Source organism: Atractosteus spatula, chromosome 18 (assembly GCF_055471065.1).
Source record: "Atractosteus spatula isolate fAtrSpa1 chromosome 18, fAtrSpa1.hap1, whole genome shotgun sequence".
Classification (NCBI taxonomy): domain Eukaryota; kingdom Metazoa; phylum Chordata; class Actinopteri; order Semionotiformes; family Lepisosteidae; genus Atractosteus; species Atractosteus spatula.
In genome coordinates, this window is record NC_142723.1 from 2,317,093 (window position 1) to 2,334,440 (window position 17,348).

Below are 17,348 nucleotides of genomic sequence, written 5' to 3' on the forward strand. Positions count from 1 at the left end.
ATCTGCTGTCCCCGTTGAAGGGGCGGCGGGAGGTGACCGGGTGGAGCAGAGAGATCGACACCCCCGCAGGTGTGTTTGTGGCCAGCCGAGCGCTGCGTGACGTGGGTTCCTGCCTCGTGGCGTGTCATACATCTCTCGGCCTTTGTGTACACGAGCGAGAAACAGGAGTGGGGTGGTCCGTGTCGTATCTGCTTCTTTTATTTTCCACTCTCATTCAGCCCTCGATTTGCCCCGTATCAAGTGATGGGCGTGAGCTCCACCTCCTCGCTTTTTACGCGAGGAAATGATATTGGTTATACTGTTATACCAATATAAGACCAGTTATACTGGTATTTTCAATGCGGCGTATTCCACTCGACCTGTCCCGTTCATTGGCGACAGCGACACGCTACCCATAAATAATCCCAGTGTTGTGTTTTCATTTTTCATTTTGTATTCGACGTCTATAAGCTGCTGAGAGAATGAAGACGCCCCGGAGGGATTCAGAGTCAGGTTCCGAGCAGGATCTCGGAGCACCTCGGACTTTCCAAGCAGGAGCCTTTTTCCAAGCTTTCTGGAAGGGCCGCCCTCAACAACCCTGCTTTTCGCACTGTTTAGTATTTCATGCGGTGGCGGAGTGTTTTATTATAGACGCCTCTCACAGCAGCGGGCGGACTGTGGTTCGAGGGCCGCGGGCAGGGGGGCGGGCGAGCCGGCTGTCCCTCCCCCCCCACCCCGGGGGTGGGTCCGGACCCTGAGCGCTCGCGCCCGCTCTCTCGGACCCTAGAGCGAGCAGCTGGCGGCCGGAGGGGCAAGCGGGTCGGTAAGTGTGCTGGACCCCAGCGGGAAGCCCTTTCTCCCCCGAGCGCGGATCCCTGCAAATGGGATTGTCTATAAATCGTAACCATTCCCCCCGCTTTCTCGAGGGGGGTGTGATGTAATGTTTACTGCTGTAGCAGCTGGCTTCTGCTCTTCTGGGTGAGTGGGACTTATTAAGAGTGCGCCACTGTCGGGTTTTTTTTTTCTGCAATCATTATCTTTCTGTAACTCAACGCTTTGGAGCGCGATGGATCTTAAATCACCCGCTCGCACCTGTAACTTTTCGCACCGTCTGTTCGCTTGTTTTTCTCGCGCGCTACTTGGTGGCACCTTTTCAGATGTTTCCGGATTCTGGCTCTCAGAATAAACTTTCATCTGCACGCCCTTGACTCGTCGCGACAGATCTAAGCGAGGCAAACTGCCCCCAATACAGAGTTTATTTCTATGCCGTTTTCATTTCATGATGTTTTTCATTCTGCACGTACAGGTTGCACATCCAGGCTTGTACAGGTGGTCCTCCAGGGGGACAGCCCACCCTCTCTCTCGCCGTGTCCTGCCCTTCAGGTGCCAGGACAGCCGCTGCGATCTCCTCACCCTGCCTCCTCCCTGCTCCGCTCCCGAGCCGCCCGGAGCGCCGCCTCTCGGACCCGCAGCTCACCGAGACCTCCTGCGCTCACAGCTGCGCGCTGCCCTGTAAGTACATCACATTCGCGTGTGACTCAGGTTATAAACCATCTGGGGGCTTTTCGGGACGGGGGGCGGGAGAGAGTACGCCAAACACCCTAACACCTAAAGAATAATAATAATTATAACACGCAAAATACATTAAAATACATTCTAGAAATTAAAGGATTAAAGCTCGAGTGAATACGCGTTCTTGCTCTTTTGCTAGAACTGTGATGGAGTCTTTCAGACACTTCCTCTGTTGGCCCTAAACGCAGCATGGATCGTGTTGCCTCCACCTCCAGCTGCTGAGCTGCCGTGCCGCGACTCTCTCCGCAGGCCCGGCGGCAGCCATGCTCTCCACGGGCATCATGGCCTCCGGCGGAGACTGCAGGCCGGCGGCCGAGGGCACCGCCAGCCCGGTGCGCAGGGCTCTGCGCCCGGACCCGGGGCCCGCCGGAGAGGAGCCGGCCCGCTGGACCTACTTCCACAAGCCCATCATCATCATGGCGGCCGGCGGGCTGCTGTTCGGCGCCGGCACCGTGCTGGCCTTCCTCTACTTCACCAGGGCGGCCAAGGTGCCCTACGCCCTGGGGCCCGTGTGCCTGTCCATCGGACTCATGTTCCTGGTGACGGGGCTGGTGTGGGTACCCGTCATCAAGCAGAAGCTCCGGTACAAGGGGGTCATCAGGAAGACGTGTGCCAGATCCTCGCCATGCTAGGCACGGAATTCCTGAGCGCCGCTCTCGCAACGCCTCCTGCCCCTTATTAGGAGACCTCCGTTTGGGACATCTCATCGGTTAAACACGCAGATGCATTCAGACTGGCCCCGTGATGCTGCCCTCCTTACCTCGGCGAAAGTAAACGCAGTCTCCCCCCTTGTACTGTATATATCCTAACATAAACAGCTCATATACGGCTTGTATGTCTGTATTTACACGTGTGGGTCCATCTGGCCGCTCCGCTGTACAGTACTATTCTACAGTAATATATAGAAGCACTACAGAAGGGTTTCCCATCTGGCTCTGCGCTTGAAAGCTACTGTATATGTGCCTCCCTGTTGTTTTTATTCTGGTCGTTATTGTTAAAGGATTTTCCAGCGGCTGGTGTCCGGAGGGTCAGGCTCGCCCGCTTCTCCCCCGTCAGCTGCGGGTGGAAAGAAAAAAACGATGCACAACGCGCCACGCGTAGAAATTGACACGTTTCTTCTCCGCAGCTGCCTGATCCCTTGTCCTCGAGATGTCAGTGCGGTAGCCCCCGGTGTTGTTTTGCGGGGTTCAGGGTGATGGGAGCTCCCTGCGCGGTTTTCTGTTAATCCTGTAACTCGCAGAGCAAAACCACTGGAAACTAAAACGGAGCCCAGTTAAACTTCCAGCGCTCCAAGCCAGCCCAGTGCAGAAAAGTTACAAGCCGCACCTTCACCTTCATGAATTGACAAATTGCTAGACCTTTATGTGTCCGCCCGCTGAGTAACCCTGAACTAAAATCTTCTCCTATTCTGAGCTTTTCCACCAGGTGGAGATACCGTCCGGTGAAATGATTCTCGGGCTTAGACTCAACTTCTGATTTAGTCAAGATTTTCATATTACTGTATTATTTTTTAAAATATATATATAAAGAGATGTATTAATCTCAGAGACTGGACAAAAGTTTGATACAGATGATCGCTTCCTTGGAAACATCTGGGGTGACCTGCTTGAAGAAAAGGTTGCGGTTTTCACTCAAAAAACTGTTCATTTTTATTGTAATAACGGTGTTGCTTCTTCGCCGGTGCGCGCTGCTGACACGCTTTGAAAAAATAAACTTATTTTCCACGCTTTTTCCTTCTGATTGTCATTGATGTAATGTTATCCCCTAAACAATCATATTTCCTAGAGGAAACAAGTGCACGATCAGACGAATCCGTAAATCACGATTTATACAAGCCCCTTATTTCGTGGCTTATTATCAAATCAATGATTCGTCGCACTTTGCCTGAAAACACTTTAAAACATTGATTATCCATCTGAACCTGTTACAATCCGTCTGTTAAAAAGATCCAAACAGGTGCCTATACGGCACGGTGTGTACAATAGGCTATGCAAAGGTTAAATTCCCCCACCTTACCTGGCTGGTCCCTGCACCTTTGTTGCTGTGCAGCGCTATTGTGACGACATAGCCCCCCCCCCTCGCGCGGTGCCTGCGCTCCGTGTCCTCCAGGGCAGCTCAGGTGAGTCGTGACTAGCGGCGTTTCCACACCTGCTTCATCCACCTGTGTGCGCGCACACAGACGGGCACCTCGGAGCTTCTGCTGAAACGCGAGCCTCTGCGGGAGGCTGCAGGGGACAGGTGCGCCATGCTCGCCTGAGAAGACCAGGGGAGAGCTGTCTCGGCCGGCACACACCTGCCCCAGCTATGGAAAAAGGTCTTCCTGGGCTCGGCCGCTGCTCCTGCGCCTTCTGGCTGGCGGTGGCGTTCGATATCTTCGGGCTGGCGGTCCTGCTGGTGGGGGTGTTCGGGGACCTCTTCTTCTACGACTTCCTCATCTACGCCGGCGCGATCATCATCTTCCTCAGCCTCATCTGGTGGGTGTTCTGGTACACGGGCAACATCGAGGTGCCCCCCGAGGAGCTGGAGGACGACGTGGGGCTGCTGAAGAAGGACAGGGGGCTGGCCGGGCTGGTGAGGCGGCTCTCCACCCGGCTCTCCAACGGGATTAGGAGCTCCTTCCGAGGGAGGGCAAGACCGAACGGGCACGGCGGGGGGCCGAGGGGCACGGAGCTGCAGACACCAGTGGTTGTGCCCATGGCTCCGGCTGAAGGCAGCTTGCAAACCGTCTCCGCCACTGTCGCTAGTGAGGCGGAATCTAGCCCAGCTACAGCCACCGAAACAACGCCAATATAGTCCCACTAACAAGGTTGTTTATTATTATTATTATTATTATTATTATTATTATTATTATTATTATTAATGAACCGGAGTTAATCACGTAGGAAAAGCTACATTTACATGCATCGTGTTTTTTAAGTTCATTTAAGTGTACGAGAACCAGGGAATTTTAGATTGTTACTAAAGAAACGAGACAAGATGTAGAATTTGTCATTCGACACCCGTTCGGACTCTCGAGCTATATTCATGCTCAGGCGCTATTGAGTTTCAAACTTTCATGGGGACGTTTAGTCAAATTACAAGCTACATTTGCTCAAAGAGCGCACACACCAGACGGAAACACAGAATAGCGAAAAGCAGGATATTTGACTTTCGGTTAAGCATTAACGAATACCGCTAATCAACGTGGTCACCTTGTGCAACATGGGCACAGAGAAAAGCATTGAAAGGGAACACAATCAAAGTCTTTCTTTTATATGCATGTTGTAAAACATAACGACTATATAAATATTTTTACTGAATCCTACTGAATGAAGTGCTTTAGGCCTTAAAATACTCCACAGTAAACAATAGGGAGCACATACCTATTAAGTGCATGAATTTATTATCCCTTGACTCTTAGATTAAAAAAAATGAATCTTGACATTTATGCTGAAAGCAAGATGTAGACCACGTGAGAAATTATTTAGAAAAACAAGTTTAGAAATTTACAAACAAGTTTACAAAGTCACAAACGTGTTTCCAAAACAAACGTATTATTTAAAAACACAATCCGAGGTTAATGCCACACTACAGGTAGAAAGTAGAACAATGTCTTAAATAGGGAGTTTCTTCTGTACGCAAAATGGTGTAGGAGTCTGGAACAGCCTCCCTGGGCCACCTAGAAGAAAGACAAGGATGAGAGTCGGGTGATCAGGCTAATGAAACCCAGGAGAGACCAAAGGTGCAAGTCGCTTTCTCCTATTTTCAGCGAGGAATTAACCCCAGCCTGTTCCAACAGAGCTCACACACGCAGGAGGCTCTCCTCTCTAACCCCTTACTAGTCAGGATATACATCTTCGGTCAAACAATTTGGACAGGTTCAGCACCCCCTTGTCGTCCAATTATTTTAGCAATTTTGTAATGAAATTCTGCCTCCTCCCCAGGAGCCCACAACATGGTTTTAGGGACCAGAAGTTCCTCCCTCCCTGCTGTCTCTGTAGTTTTATGGGGGGGGGGGGGGGTATTTTAAGTAGTTGTTTTTTCTTTCTTTCCTAGACTTCCTTGTTGTAGTCTGTTACATTTGTAACCGATTTTTCTCATTAAAAAAACAGCCAATTTTACATTAGTGATTTAGGCAGGTCAATCTCTTGGTTTAAATAATTTGAATAGCTTCCTGTCGTCACAGTCTGTTTCTAAACAATGGTTATGGTCTTTTTGTATGTTAATAGGTGTGATGTTAAGAACAGGGGAACCCAGACGAACTAACAGGCAAAACACACTCCAGCGAATGAAAGACTATCTGGCTTGTTTTTGTGAAATGGAGTTCAAATCTCTTTTCATCCACCGAGCCCTGTTTGTCTGGCCTGCTTTCAACCGAACAAAGGACTCCAGCCGGCACTGCTGAAGGATGGAGCTGATTTGTAGCTGACTGAAACGTTTGTTCTTCTTTACTGGAAATCCTAGTATTTCGGAAGCAAGAAGCACAGACTCATTCTATGTCTGCTGCATGAAATGTTCGACGTTTGTTTTGTTTTATTGAATAGAATGTTGTTGTTTTTTTACAAAAGAACTGTTTCTAAGCAAAACCAGGTCGTCCTTCACATGAATATCACAATCATGGTTTAAAATGATTCAACGAAACAATGTTCGATAGAAGGAATAATTATCCGGGAACTTTTAATTAAATAAAACCAAACATAAATCATCAAGGCACATCCAACTTGTATCAATGTGGTATGACTTAATACATGATGTAAATACATCTCTTTATATTGAGAATGCTCCTAGATTAAAATCAGAGTCCTTCCTGAACAGTAAAGCTCTCCACACCTTTTCTTATTGTGATAAGCCTCTGTCAAACAGACCTTTGTACACTGTAAACACAGTTTTCATTTGCAAGACTGTCTTATCTTTGTATTTGTACCTGGGCTCTCTCTCTCTCTATAGAAATATCTCTGGAAAGTGACTTGCCTGGACTATTTGACTTAACATACAATATACAGACTGCTGGGTTTACTGCCAGAAGCAATAAAATAGTTGAATAACAGCAATGTTTAAAGCATAAGAATCACATCTTCTATCTATGCATTGAAAACAGCACATCTGTCACAGTCCAGCTCAGTTCATTCCCAGTTCGAAGCCCTGGTTAGTTTCACAATTACGTGAGCAAAAGGGTAGCAGAGACTGTTCACGGTTGTCAGAAGGTTAACAAGGAACTGCTTATAATGCGCTTTACACAACATCAACACAACATCAGTTTTAAGATAATCTAGTAATAATAGTCTTCTAAATGTGTTCCTGTATTCATATTCATGTCATTCATATTAAATCTGTTACAGCAGCTGAGAGCAGAGCAGGTTATAATTTTTTTAATCTTTTCAAAGCGAGTGAGGTTGGACAGCTATTTGAATGTGTCCTGCATGTTCTGGCAGCACATGACCAGATGACATATTTCGTGAGAGATTCCCCATCCAGAGGGCAGACCCAGTATGTGGGGCTTACAGTCTTCCCCAGGGTGAGTGCGAGTGTGGGGCAGCTTAAGGCTCTTCAGCACTGTAGTGGTTGAAGCCAGAATTATTGGTTAATAATAATTGCTTACACTTATATAGCGCTTTTCTGCACATCGATGAAGCAGAGAGAGCAGAGTGATGAAGCCAATTCATAGATGGGGATTATTAGGAGGCCATGATTGGTAAGGGCCAATGGGAAATTTGGCCAGGATGCCAGGGTGATACCCCTACTCTTTACGAGAAAAGGCTTGGGATTTTAATGACCAGAGAGTCAGGACCTCGGTTGTACATCTCATTCGAAGAAAGGCTCCTTTTTACAGTATAGTGTCCCCGTCACTATACTGGGGCATTAGGACCCACATGGACCGCAGGGTAAGCGCCCCCTGCTGGCCCCACCAACACCTCTTCCAGCAGCAACCTTAGTTTTCCCAGGAGGTTTCCCATCCAGGTACTGGCCAGGCTCACACCTGCTGAGCTTCAGTGGGTCGGTGGTTATGTCTATGAATTGAACAGGTGTCAAATGAATGTGGCATTGGTATTCCACATGACATTACAGGATGTCTGTGTGGGTATGTGAGATGTGTACACTGCCATGTGTAATAAACCAGTGTGAGGTTGGTCATTATGGCTGCTGAGCCATCACTGAGCCTGAGAGTCTTACTAATGACATGGCCCACAGCACCACACGGCCTTTCATGCACTGTCCTTACTGTCTCAATGGGAAAATGGATGCACTCTCTGTGCACTTTTAGCTCCATTAGTGCTGCACAGGCCAGTCTAGCTGTCTTCGTCTGTCCATGTGAGTGAGCTAAAAGCCAATGAACGTTTTGCACAAGGTGTGGGAAAAAATGCCCGTGCCGAAAGCAAGGAGCTCTCACTCACATACTTGCAGACCGTGGACCCTGGAGAGGGAGAAACCCTAAGAGCACTGTTTACTTGAGCACAGAGTAAACAGAGGGCAGCAGGAGCGCCATGTACGGTCACGTGACGCCCGTTGCCAGGGGCGTCCTGTGAGGAAGGTGCCAGCGTTTCCCCCAAGCCGTCTGCGCAGGCGCAAGGCTCTGTTCGTTCACACATGCGCCCTAAAGGGGAGCTCATCACTCTACTGCTGCCCTGGGACCGTGTAAATAAACGCATCCCTTGTCAAAAAATAATTACTCACCGACGTCCCTGTACAATTCCCAGACCCCGTTAATTCCCTCTGCTCGCAGACAGACAGCCGCTGTTCCTAAAGGGGGCTTCATTGACCTGAATTCACCCTTATGAAAAAGTTCAATACGTACAAACGTTCCTTAAAAAAACAAGATGTTCTTATTGGACTGGAAGTCAACCGAATTAACCGAGTTTTTTCAGTACTTGTTGACGATAAATGTAAAATGCACATATTAGGAAGACACGCAAGCAGTGAAAAAATAAACATTTTGTTCAATCTATTCTGCAAAGCGCGCTTGGAAGACGTGAACGTGGTAATGAAAATAATTTCTGGATCGCGAATGAAATGTCGCTTTTCTTTCAGAAGCTAATAGACGTTTTTTATTTTTATTTACAATACTACATACAATACACAAGAGTACATATAACACCATCAATTGCATTTTACAAAAACAGATTAAATGAGGTAAATACAGATAAGGTACGCAAAACGTTTATATTCTTACATTTAGAAATAGCCTGGAGATATGCCGTTATATAATATCACATATATTTCCCTAAACAAAATGTAAAATTTAGAAAACTTTTTAATATCATTTTGCAGTTCAATCCAGAACGTTTTAACAGGTCATAACTAAATCAAATGTTGTAAAGGTTCTGGGATGCTTTCAGAAAAGACGCAATTATCATCTATCTTAATTTTAAACCTATGCTTAATAGGGGATAAATTGACCAGTTATAGTTTAATTGTCAGTTTGCAAAAGGGATACTTATGACTACATATTGTAATAAATACTAATTATTGAGACTATAACGCAATATACCTTTTCCCTGTAGTCTAATAAAGGCTCTAAAGTCTTCCAAAGAGCCAATACCTCTCTAGGCATAACTTATTACTATACATATGTGTCCCTCTCTCGGGTGGTTTTAATAAGCGGTCTTCGGTGTATTTCGCAACAGAACTCCTCCTAAGTTTATAAAATTATGTTAAATTCAATTTTGGTTTCCATTGAACAGTGAAATCTAACATAATTCAAAATAATGACATTGTACGGCAACTTAAAGCAGTGCGTACTTTCCACGGTAAACGTTATACTAACCATTTTTGGAATTAAAAAACATTAACCCTATTTTCACCCAGTCTACCAAACAGTCACTTCCAGGTCAGAGAGGAGGTCGCGGTTTGTAGTTCCGGGTGAGAGGAGAAGCAGCTGTAGCATGTCCGCACATGTCAGCTCCCACAGAAAGCGCAGGAGACTGGAAGTGTTTCCAGTACAGTGATTTGTGACATATTTGCGAATTTTTATTATCCCCTAGTTTCGAAGAAGGTGAGCATAATCCCGCATCTGTGCTAAGCCAATTTCATCTACTGTCTTCCGTGTTACTTGTAATGGTCAACCCGTGGGGTAGTTCTCACCTCACTGCCTTTAGCTAATCATAATTACCTAACAATTAATTGTCCTTCAGTGATCCTTTGACTGACTGGACGTGCTTTAATATCTGTAGGGATAGAACTGTCTCTTGGTTTTCTTTTAATTTATTTCACGGTAATAAATCTGAACGGGGGTGTTTTTCGCAGTGTCGAGTCGGGATGGAGGTGGAAGGGGATTTTATCGGTAGCCCCCCGCTGAAGACAGTGCGGTTTGGGGGCAATGTGGTGGACACACTGGCGAAGTTCAAACGGGTGAGAGATTTAGAAGTGCTTTTCCGAGATGTGTGGCATCTTACACTGTGTGTATCGAGTACAGTCAAGTCGAGTGGGCAGTGACCGCTAGGTCATTTTTGTTATGACAGTAGCAGCGTGTGTTTGGAAATCATCCTGTGAAATTAATGTCCAGCATTTATTTCTTAAGGGTGACACCAATGACTATGAGCTTCTTAAACACCAGCTCTCAGACCCTGATATAAAGGTAAGGACACTGAACTCTTTAAAATAATAGGTGCTTGTTCTTAGCTCCCGTGCATTAATGTGTTTTATATTCTGTCTCTGTCTCTATGGTACAGTCTTACTGGAAAATGTGAAAATCCTAATTTGATGCTGAACAATTGTTCAAATTGTTGGATGTGGAAAGTCACTGTTGGTGAAATAAGTCACCCGAACCTTCAGCTGTTAAATAATTACATGCAATATATTTTGTAACACTCAGTTTAGCCTTTGTAAATCTAGCACCATGTCAGGCTGGATTCAGGGTAGCTGCAGTGTATCTCAGCGATAGCAACAATGTATTCTGTAGTTCATTCATCCCATGGCAGTGGAGACCCTTTAGTTTCTGCTGTGCTGCGGCCCTTATCCTGTCGATAGCTGTGATCCTGATCCCTGTTCTCTCTCCTGCCGGCAGGATGCCCAGATCATCAACTGGCTCCAGGAGTTTCGGAACTGTGTCACCCAGCTCACCAAGGACCACGAGCAGCTGGTGTCTGTGGTGCTGGTGAGCAGCAGTCGCTCGTCGTCGTCGTCGTCGGAGCGTTCCCGCGGAGCTCCTGCTGCCCCGGCGCAGTCCGTGCCGGACAGCTCCGAGTGTCCCCGCTGTGGGCTAACGGTTGCTCTTTCCCGGTGTGTAGAGGCTGCCGTGGCTGGGCCGGAGCCCCGCTGTCGTGGAGGAATACCTGGCCTTCCTGAGCAACCTGGTCTCGGCTCAGACTGTCTACCTGCGGTCCTGCCTGAAGATGGTGGTCTCCCACTTCACGCCCGGTCAGTGCGTCCATGATTTCTGTTTTCATTTTCTTCCCGGCAGCACTCTCTGCGTCACCTCTGGTGCATTATTGTGCTTTATCGTATTTAGGGGAGCAGTGTGGTTTAAGGCTATGGATTCCTGACTGGAGGGTTGCGGGTTCAAATCCCAGGCAGGAGGCTGCTGTGCAGCCTTGAGCGGGTTACTTCACTGGGCGTCGCCGCGCATAAGGATGTGCTCTCAACTCGAGCCTCAGCTGCTGTACCTGGCAGAATAAGACCAGAGAAATCGGTAGCTTCTCATGATCCGGCTCTTTGGGGTGTGTCACAGTTAAATGAGAGGTGTGCAGACAGAAATTAATACAGTGGACCCCGCCGTTCAGTCCAGTCCTTCAGTATTCTGAGCCTCCTTTTTGGAAAGAAAGGAAGGCCAGAGTAGTAAGATCACAGGAGACAGTGGGGTACGAGGAGTTAGTTGCTAACTTGTGTCTGTTTCTACAGGGAGAATCGTTATCCGGGAGGGAGGCGTGGACATTTCCGACTCTGATGACGAAGACGAAAGTAGGTTTTCCATCGGTTTTAATTCACTGCAGAAGTACCAACCATCCAGGGGATACTGCAGTGAGCCACAGTGTGGAAGTGGATATGTACAGTATATCTGCGTGTCAGTGTGTATGGAACTGAACTGTATTTTTATGTGCTGTTTTGTTTCAGACCTGCCTAGGAACTTTGACCTGTGTCATCGAGCCCTGCAGGTCATCAGCAGATACGTTCCTTCGTAAGTCTTCGCAGCAGACGCAAACCTAAAGATATTTTACTTAATTTATAGCGATAAAGAAAATATATAAGCGTTTAGATAAAGGTTTCAGTTAAAGGTTTCCGCACTGGAGTTTCAGGTGGCACCTGGGAAAAGAAAGAACATGCAGTTCTCTTTCCATTAGCGTGGTCATTTTGTGAATAATATCGTTTGTGACAAGTTTGCTCTGTGGCTTGGTCGGTCTGTGGGGAGTCTGTGTCTGTGTGCCGAGAACGAGACCTGTGGGATAACGAGGTTCCCTTCTTGTGCGCCCTAGGACTGCCAGGTTCCTGATGCCCATCCTGACGGACAACTTCCCCTTTGTCCAGAAATCCTCCAGGACCCTGGTGAGGGCTCCGGCAAAGACCGCTATCAGCGTTTCCCCGACTCCAGTCCCGAGATCGCACCAGCTCGGGGTTACTGATCCGAGTTGCTTTTATGTTGCGGATGGGAGGTAGCCGCATGGAGCTCGCGAGGCGTTTTTATTTCTTGTAACTTGTAAGAAAGCGGAAGAAGGTGGCGTGGTGCTAGGTCTGGCCTGGGAACTGTGGGGACTGTGGGGCCGTGACCTTGGCGAGGGGGCCTCTGGTCTGAAGGCCGTTTCTGTGTCGTGCGCAGGAGTGCTACGTCCACAACCTCCTGCGGGTCACCGTCTACCTCCCCGCGCTGCGCAGGGACATTCTGGAGCTGGTCGTGGGCAGGATGCTCAAACTGGACGTGAGTTGGGCCGGGCCGGGGTGTGGGTTGATGTTTTACAGAGGCTTGGGATCCGCCGGGACAGTGTCGTCACCCGGTGCTCTGGTAACGAGGAAGGTCCGAGCTAGATTGAGTGGGGGGGGGGAACTGGGTAGAGAAAAGTGGGTTCAGACACTGATAGGCAGAGCAGAGGACAAGGCAGTGGGCGTGACCAGAGTAGCCCAGGCTGGGATATCGCACACTCCTCCAGAAGAGGTTTACTGGCACGTCCCTGGGGATGTTCGCAAAGACGCAAGCTCGCAGCGCTCGATTAGTAACGGCGGTATTTAATTGTAATGACGGGTTCACCGATGAGGATGACGGGCTGAAACCTCTCGGCAGACCAGCCTGGGTTCCTCGCCCCCCAGTTTGAGCTCCCTGTCTCCCCGTTTTCCTTCAGGTGAGCGCTCCCCGGAGCGAGATCGAGGAGGCGGAGGAGAGCCCAGCGCAGCAGGCGAGGGGCCGGGAGGGGCCGCCAGAGGAGGGACTGTTTGACATGGTAACCGGACGGCTCCCTGGAGTCCCAAGTGATTTCCAGGACTGCCAAGTACAGGAAGGAACGCTAAAAGGACATTGACGAAGATGTGTTCATCTTTGTATAATGTTGCTTTGTTGGCTTTTGACCTTCGGTTATTTCCCACGCGCTCATTGGATCCCTCTCCATGTCTTGCTTTCCTGTCTTGTACGTGAAAGGATGAAGATGACCTGGCCAGGCCCTCCGGAGAGGCAGGGGGCGCTGTGATGGCCCACCCTGTAGCTGAGCGGCTGGACACCCTCATGGACATCCTGCTGGCTTACATCAAGGACGTGTGCTTCGTGAGCGGTGAGGACTCGAGGCCGGCCGTAGGGGAGCTCTGATGGGACTGTGATTGCCCAGGGGTGTTTCAAGCTCAGCTTCTGGATAAAGGTTGTAGATGGGACGTTGGACGGCTTTCTAGAACAGACGTTAAAACCAAAACTCCTCCTGTGGCGCTTCCCAGGGTCCCTGCGCCTGACGCAGACGAAGGAGCTGTACCGGGACCTGGTGGGCGTGTTTGACAAGCTGGTGCTGCCCACCCACGCCTGCTGCCACGTGCAGTTCGCCCTCTTCTACCTGTGCAGCTTCCGGCTGGTGAGTCCCCATCCTGCCCGAAGCGAAGCTGAGGGGCGCGGGGAACCCCGCTTCTGGCTGGGCCGGTGTCTCACCCTTTTCCCCTGCTGGCGCGTGTGCTGTGTCGCCCCCCCGCAGGGTCTGGCCGAGGCCTTCCTGGAGCACCTGTGGAAGACGGTGCAGAACCCCAGCCACCCGCCCGTCCTCCGGCAGGCCGCGGCCGCGTATGTCGGCAGCTTCCTGGCCCGGGCCAACTTCCTGTCCGTCACGTGAGTGCCTTCTGGGTTTCTGCCTGTCCCATGAGCTCGTTTTCCGGCTCTTCCTGACGTTCTCCCCCCCCCCCCCCGCCCCCTGACTCCCTGTCTCCGGTGCCCCTCAGCACGGTGAAGGCGTGTCTGGACCTGCTGGTTCCCTGGCTCCACCGCTACATCGACAGCCAGGACGCGGGCTCCCGGGCCTTCTGTGACGTGACCCTGCACGGCCCCTTCTACTCTGCCTGCCAGGCGGTCTTCTACACGCTGATCTTCAGGCACCAGCAGATCCTGGAGGGCAGCCTGCGCCACGGTGGGTACAGGCCGGGGGCACGGGGGCCTCCTCTTCCGTCGTGGTGCTTTCTTCCTGCAGGCTGTGTGTTGGCACCTGGTCTGCGGCCTGCAGCCTTGGCTCTGGAGGAGTGGATATGCAGGGTAACAATAGGAGAGCAAGAGGGAGTAAATTTAAGACGGCGATTAGGGAACGTTTCCGGAGTGTCTGGAGCAGGAGACTCGCTGTGAATATCTAGAGAGCTTGAGGCCCAGACTCAATTCACTGAGCCGCTAAACTACCAAACGAGCAGGGAGGGACCTTGGTGCCTCAACGTACTTGCAGCTTCGATCTTCTTAATCTTTCGCGTTTGATGACTTTGTGGTCTAAACGAACGGTTGACAATAGACCGTTGCATCGAGTTACGTAGATCCTGGCTGAAAAGAGAAGCCAGAACTCCCTCTTCTCACCTCCCTCTTTTTCTGCTGCGTATCAATAATGTGAAAACGCAAAGCAAATTTGCCCTCATCGCCGTGCCCTTGCCGTTCGGGTGGGAGTGATGTCCCCGTGGGGTCTGTGTCTGTGTGGCAGGAATGGCCTACCTCCAGCAGATGAACCTGGAGCGAATCGTCATGTGTCAGCTGAACCCGCTGAAGGTCTGCCTGCCAGCCATCACCAATATGTTCGCCGCCATTACGAGGTACAGAACCGTCTCCGCCCTGCTCCTGTCGGCTCATCTCACTCGGGGGCAGAATTCTCCTTCCCGTGTCTGTGGTCCTCCGTGTGCTACTATTCATTGGATTATCTGTTCCGAAACGGGAAACCTAGACATGGATCTGCTCAGAAATGGCGTCAGAGATAGCTGAGAGTGTATGTTTTCAGTAAATCTTGGAATAGGCTTGCTCCTTGGCACGCACCTTAATCCGTGTTTGAATGTCGGAAGCGTGTGCTGGTGCAGAGGTGGTGGGTGGGCGCTGTTGTCCTGTCGGCGACCTCATGCCGGTCTCAGCTGGGCCCCCCCCATGTGTCTCTGTGCTGCAGGAAGTACCAGCTGGTGTTCTGCTACACCATCATCGAGCGCAACAACAGGCTGGCTCTGCCCGCGGTCAGGAGCGGCCAGGGAGGGGAGTCTCTGCCCGTCAACACCAACCCCCTGGACAGCTTCTTCCCCTTCGACCCCTACCTGCTGAAGAGGTAACAGGCGTACAGGTGTGCGCGTTTCCTTTCTCTTGCTGCTGTTCGTGGAAATTTAACGATTAAGCCGTCTAAGATTCCATGCTCTTACTGTTCTTTATTTTTACGTGCCAGAGGCTCAGTGTAGCTGGCCCCACAAGTCCTTGCTGCGTCTGGTTGAGTCAGTGCCTTGTTAAAATCTGTGTGCAGCACAGTTTGCAGTGAGCAAACCCTGGCCCTGAGCTTTAAATCAGCACCTGGGAAAATGCTTCAACTGGTCCAGCTAAGCAAATGGGTTCAGCTAATTAAGAGCTCATGGAACATGGTAAACCAGAAGACCTGGAGGATGGGAATGGGAGATCCCTGCTCTGCAGTTGGCATTTTCTTCCCTTTCCTGCTCCCACTGTTCCTCTGTGTCGGATGTCGGCAGGTCAGGGAAGCTGATAGAGCCCATCTACCAGGTGTGGGAGGAGCCAGGTGACTGTGAGGTGGACGGACAGAAGAAGCCAGTCAGACAGGTAACCCCCCTCAGGTGACCACTGAGCTGCAGAGAAGCTGCGCTTCTTGGGCTAGCAAGTCTCCCAAGCCTTCCTGCTGTCGAAGCCTCGCCCCCAGAGCCGACCTGTGCATGACCTTTGTGGGTGGGGCGGGACCTGGGTGCTGATTGGCTATCGATTCTCTGCTTCCTGTGCAGGTGTCCAATGGCGAAGAGGAGGATGACTTCCTGCAGGGGGAGACGCCCCACCATGACAGTCTGGTGGGCGTGACGCCGGGGTCCTACGATTCTCACCTGCGCAGCCCGAGCAGCGTGGGGTCCCCTCCCATCGCCTTCCTTCAGCGCCCCTTCTAACGCGAGAGGACCACATGGCAGCACGTTGTCGGGCTTGCCTCGGCGGCCGGTGTTGGGGGCATGGGAAGGAGAAATCTGCTCGGATCCCAAGCACGGCGGACCTTTGTCCTCCCCCCGGGAGCTGCGGCGTCTGGCCGCTGCTCCCATTCTCCTTCTCCTGCTCCCTCCCAACTTTTCCCTGCGTTCCCTATTGGAGCTTTCCCAGCAGCGGAGGCCAGCGTGCCCTGGGGGGGGGAGGAGGAGGAGGAGGTTCGGACCATGCGTTGAAAAAACAGGACGTCGTTTCTTCTCGAGCACGGAGCCCGGATGGGGAACCCCCAGGGAGACGTCTCAAACACACCACCACACCATCCCCGGAGTCCTTTCAGCAGGGATGGTCAGCTCTGCCCGTGACTCTCTGATTGTAAATGTGTATGTAAATGTGCCTGTATTGTAAAAATCTATACCACACTTGACTTCGGACTCTTTGATGAACCTTTTCTAGCTTTAGTTTTTTTTCTTTTTAAGCTCATCAAGTGTATTTCTAGCTGTGACGCTTTTCCCCGGAGACAGCGCTGTAAATAAAGAACAAGGGGGTGTCTGGGTTTGTTTTAAAATCTCTATTAAAGCACATGAGCTTACTCTCGATTGCTCTGGTTCTGGAAATGGCTGAACAGTCGGGTGACTGGGCGGATGTCGGGGTCACAGGAGACCCCCGTGACAGGAGGCTCAGCACTCCATTCACCCCATGGGCCAGTCCTATTTAAAATGTAAATACTTCAACTCTCCTTTAATTTCAAATAAAAAAATTACCATATTATTTATTACCAAAGGTACACTGTTCTGGGTATAGGTTTCCATCAAGATCACAATTCTTGCTGTTTCTGTAAATTATTTTGCGCGCTTTTTATGATCCGCGGGTGAGGAAGCGATCAGTAATGTTGAAACTTATTGGATTTGGAAATGTAAGAAGTGCCGTCAAGGACAAAAAAAAAAGACAAGCAACTGCAGCGATAGGGAAATCTACTTGTATGTCTCCTTATCAATGACCAGGAGTTTGCAGTTTAAATGTTTATTTTATTAAAAAAAAGTTTTCTGAAGTATGGTGCTATTTTACACAGCTGACCGTAACTTGTAGAAAATAAATGTTTCTCCTAACAAGTGTCCTGTATTATAATTGTTGCGTTCTGTTCATTGAAACCGGAGCAAGACATCATTGTCTTTATACCATATGATTCTCAAGAGAATCATCTTAAATAATTTTGGCAGTTTTGTGATGTTTTCAAATTAATATTAATTTTTGATTAACAGTGCAATTTACACATGAAATGTTTATTGCC

At 49.7% G+C, this 17,348-nt stretch overlaps 3 protein-coding genes across 7 annotated transcripts; all 3 read left to right on the plus strand.

The window, feature by feature from the left end:
- The first annotated feature begins 761 nt into the window (after positions 1–761).
- LOC148818364 (phosphoinositide-interacting protein-like) lies at positions 762–3,280 on the plus strand. Of its 2 annotated transcripts, none has more exons than XM_088937043.1 (3): positions 762–802; positions 1,286–1,491; positions 1,691–3,280. In XM_088937043.1, the coding sequence occupies exon 3, from the start codon at positions 1,815–1,817 to the stop codon at positions 2,181–2,183; it is 369 nt and encodes a 122-aa protein (XP_088793169.1). In that variant the 5' UTR covers positions 762–802; positions 1,286–1,491; positions 1,691–1,814; the 3' UTR covers positions 2,184–3,280. The 2 variants fall into 2 exon arrangements, with proteins under 2 accessions (XP_088793169.1, XP_088793168.1); XM_088937042.1 differs by having other exon boundaries at positions 768–802; positions 1,801–3,280.
- Positions 3,281–3,599: 319 nt separating this feature from the next.
- Positions 3,600–6,364, plus strand: LOC148818365 (transmembrane protein 238-like). The gene is made up of 2 exons (XM_088937041.1): positions 3,600–4,357; positions 5,760–6,364. The coding sequence occupies exon 1, from the start codon at positions 3,856–3,858 to the stop codon at positions 4,342–4,344; it is 489 nt and encodes a 162-aa protein (XP_088793167.1). The 5' UTR covers positions 3,600–3,855; the 3' UTR covers positions 4,345–4,357; positions 5,760–6,364.
- Positions 6,365–9,366: 3,002 nt separating this feature from the next.
- rrn3 (RRN3 homolog, RNA polymerase I transcription factor) lies at positions 9,367–17,169 on the plus strand. Of its 4 annotated transcripts, none has more exons than XM_088936434.1 (18): positions 9,367–9,520; positions 9,772–9,876; positions 10,046–10,102; positions 10,532–10,621; positions 10,755–10,884; positions 11,365–11,424; positions 11,578–11,641; positions 11,937–12,006; positions 12,278–12,376; positions 12,795–12,893; positions 13,088–13,217; positions 13,375–13,505; positions 13,623–13,753; positions 13,864–14,048; positions 14,598–14,706; positions 15,048–15,200; positions 15,610–15,711; positions 15,874–17,169. In XM_088936434.1, the coding sequence occupies exons 2-18, from the start codon at positions 9,784–9,786 to the stop codon at positions 15,944–15,946; spliced, it is 1,776 nt and encodes a 591-aa protein (XP_088792560.1). In that variant the 5' UTR covers positions 9,367–9,520; positions 9,772–9,783; the 3' UTR covers positions 15,947–17,169. The 4 variants fall into 4 exon arrangements, with proteins under 4 accessions (XP_088792560.1, XP_088792559.1, XP_088792561.1 ...); XM_088936433.1 differs by having other exon boundaries at positions 15,610–15,697; XM_088936435.1 differs by lacking the exon at positions 15,610–15,711.
- Positions 17,170–17,348: the final 179 nt, after the last annotated feature.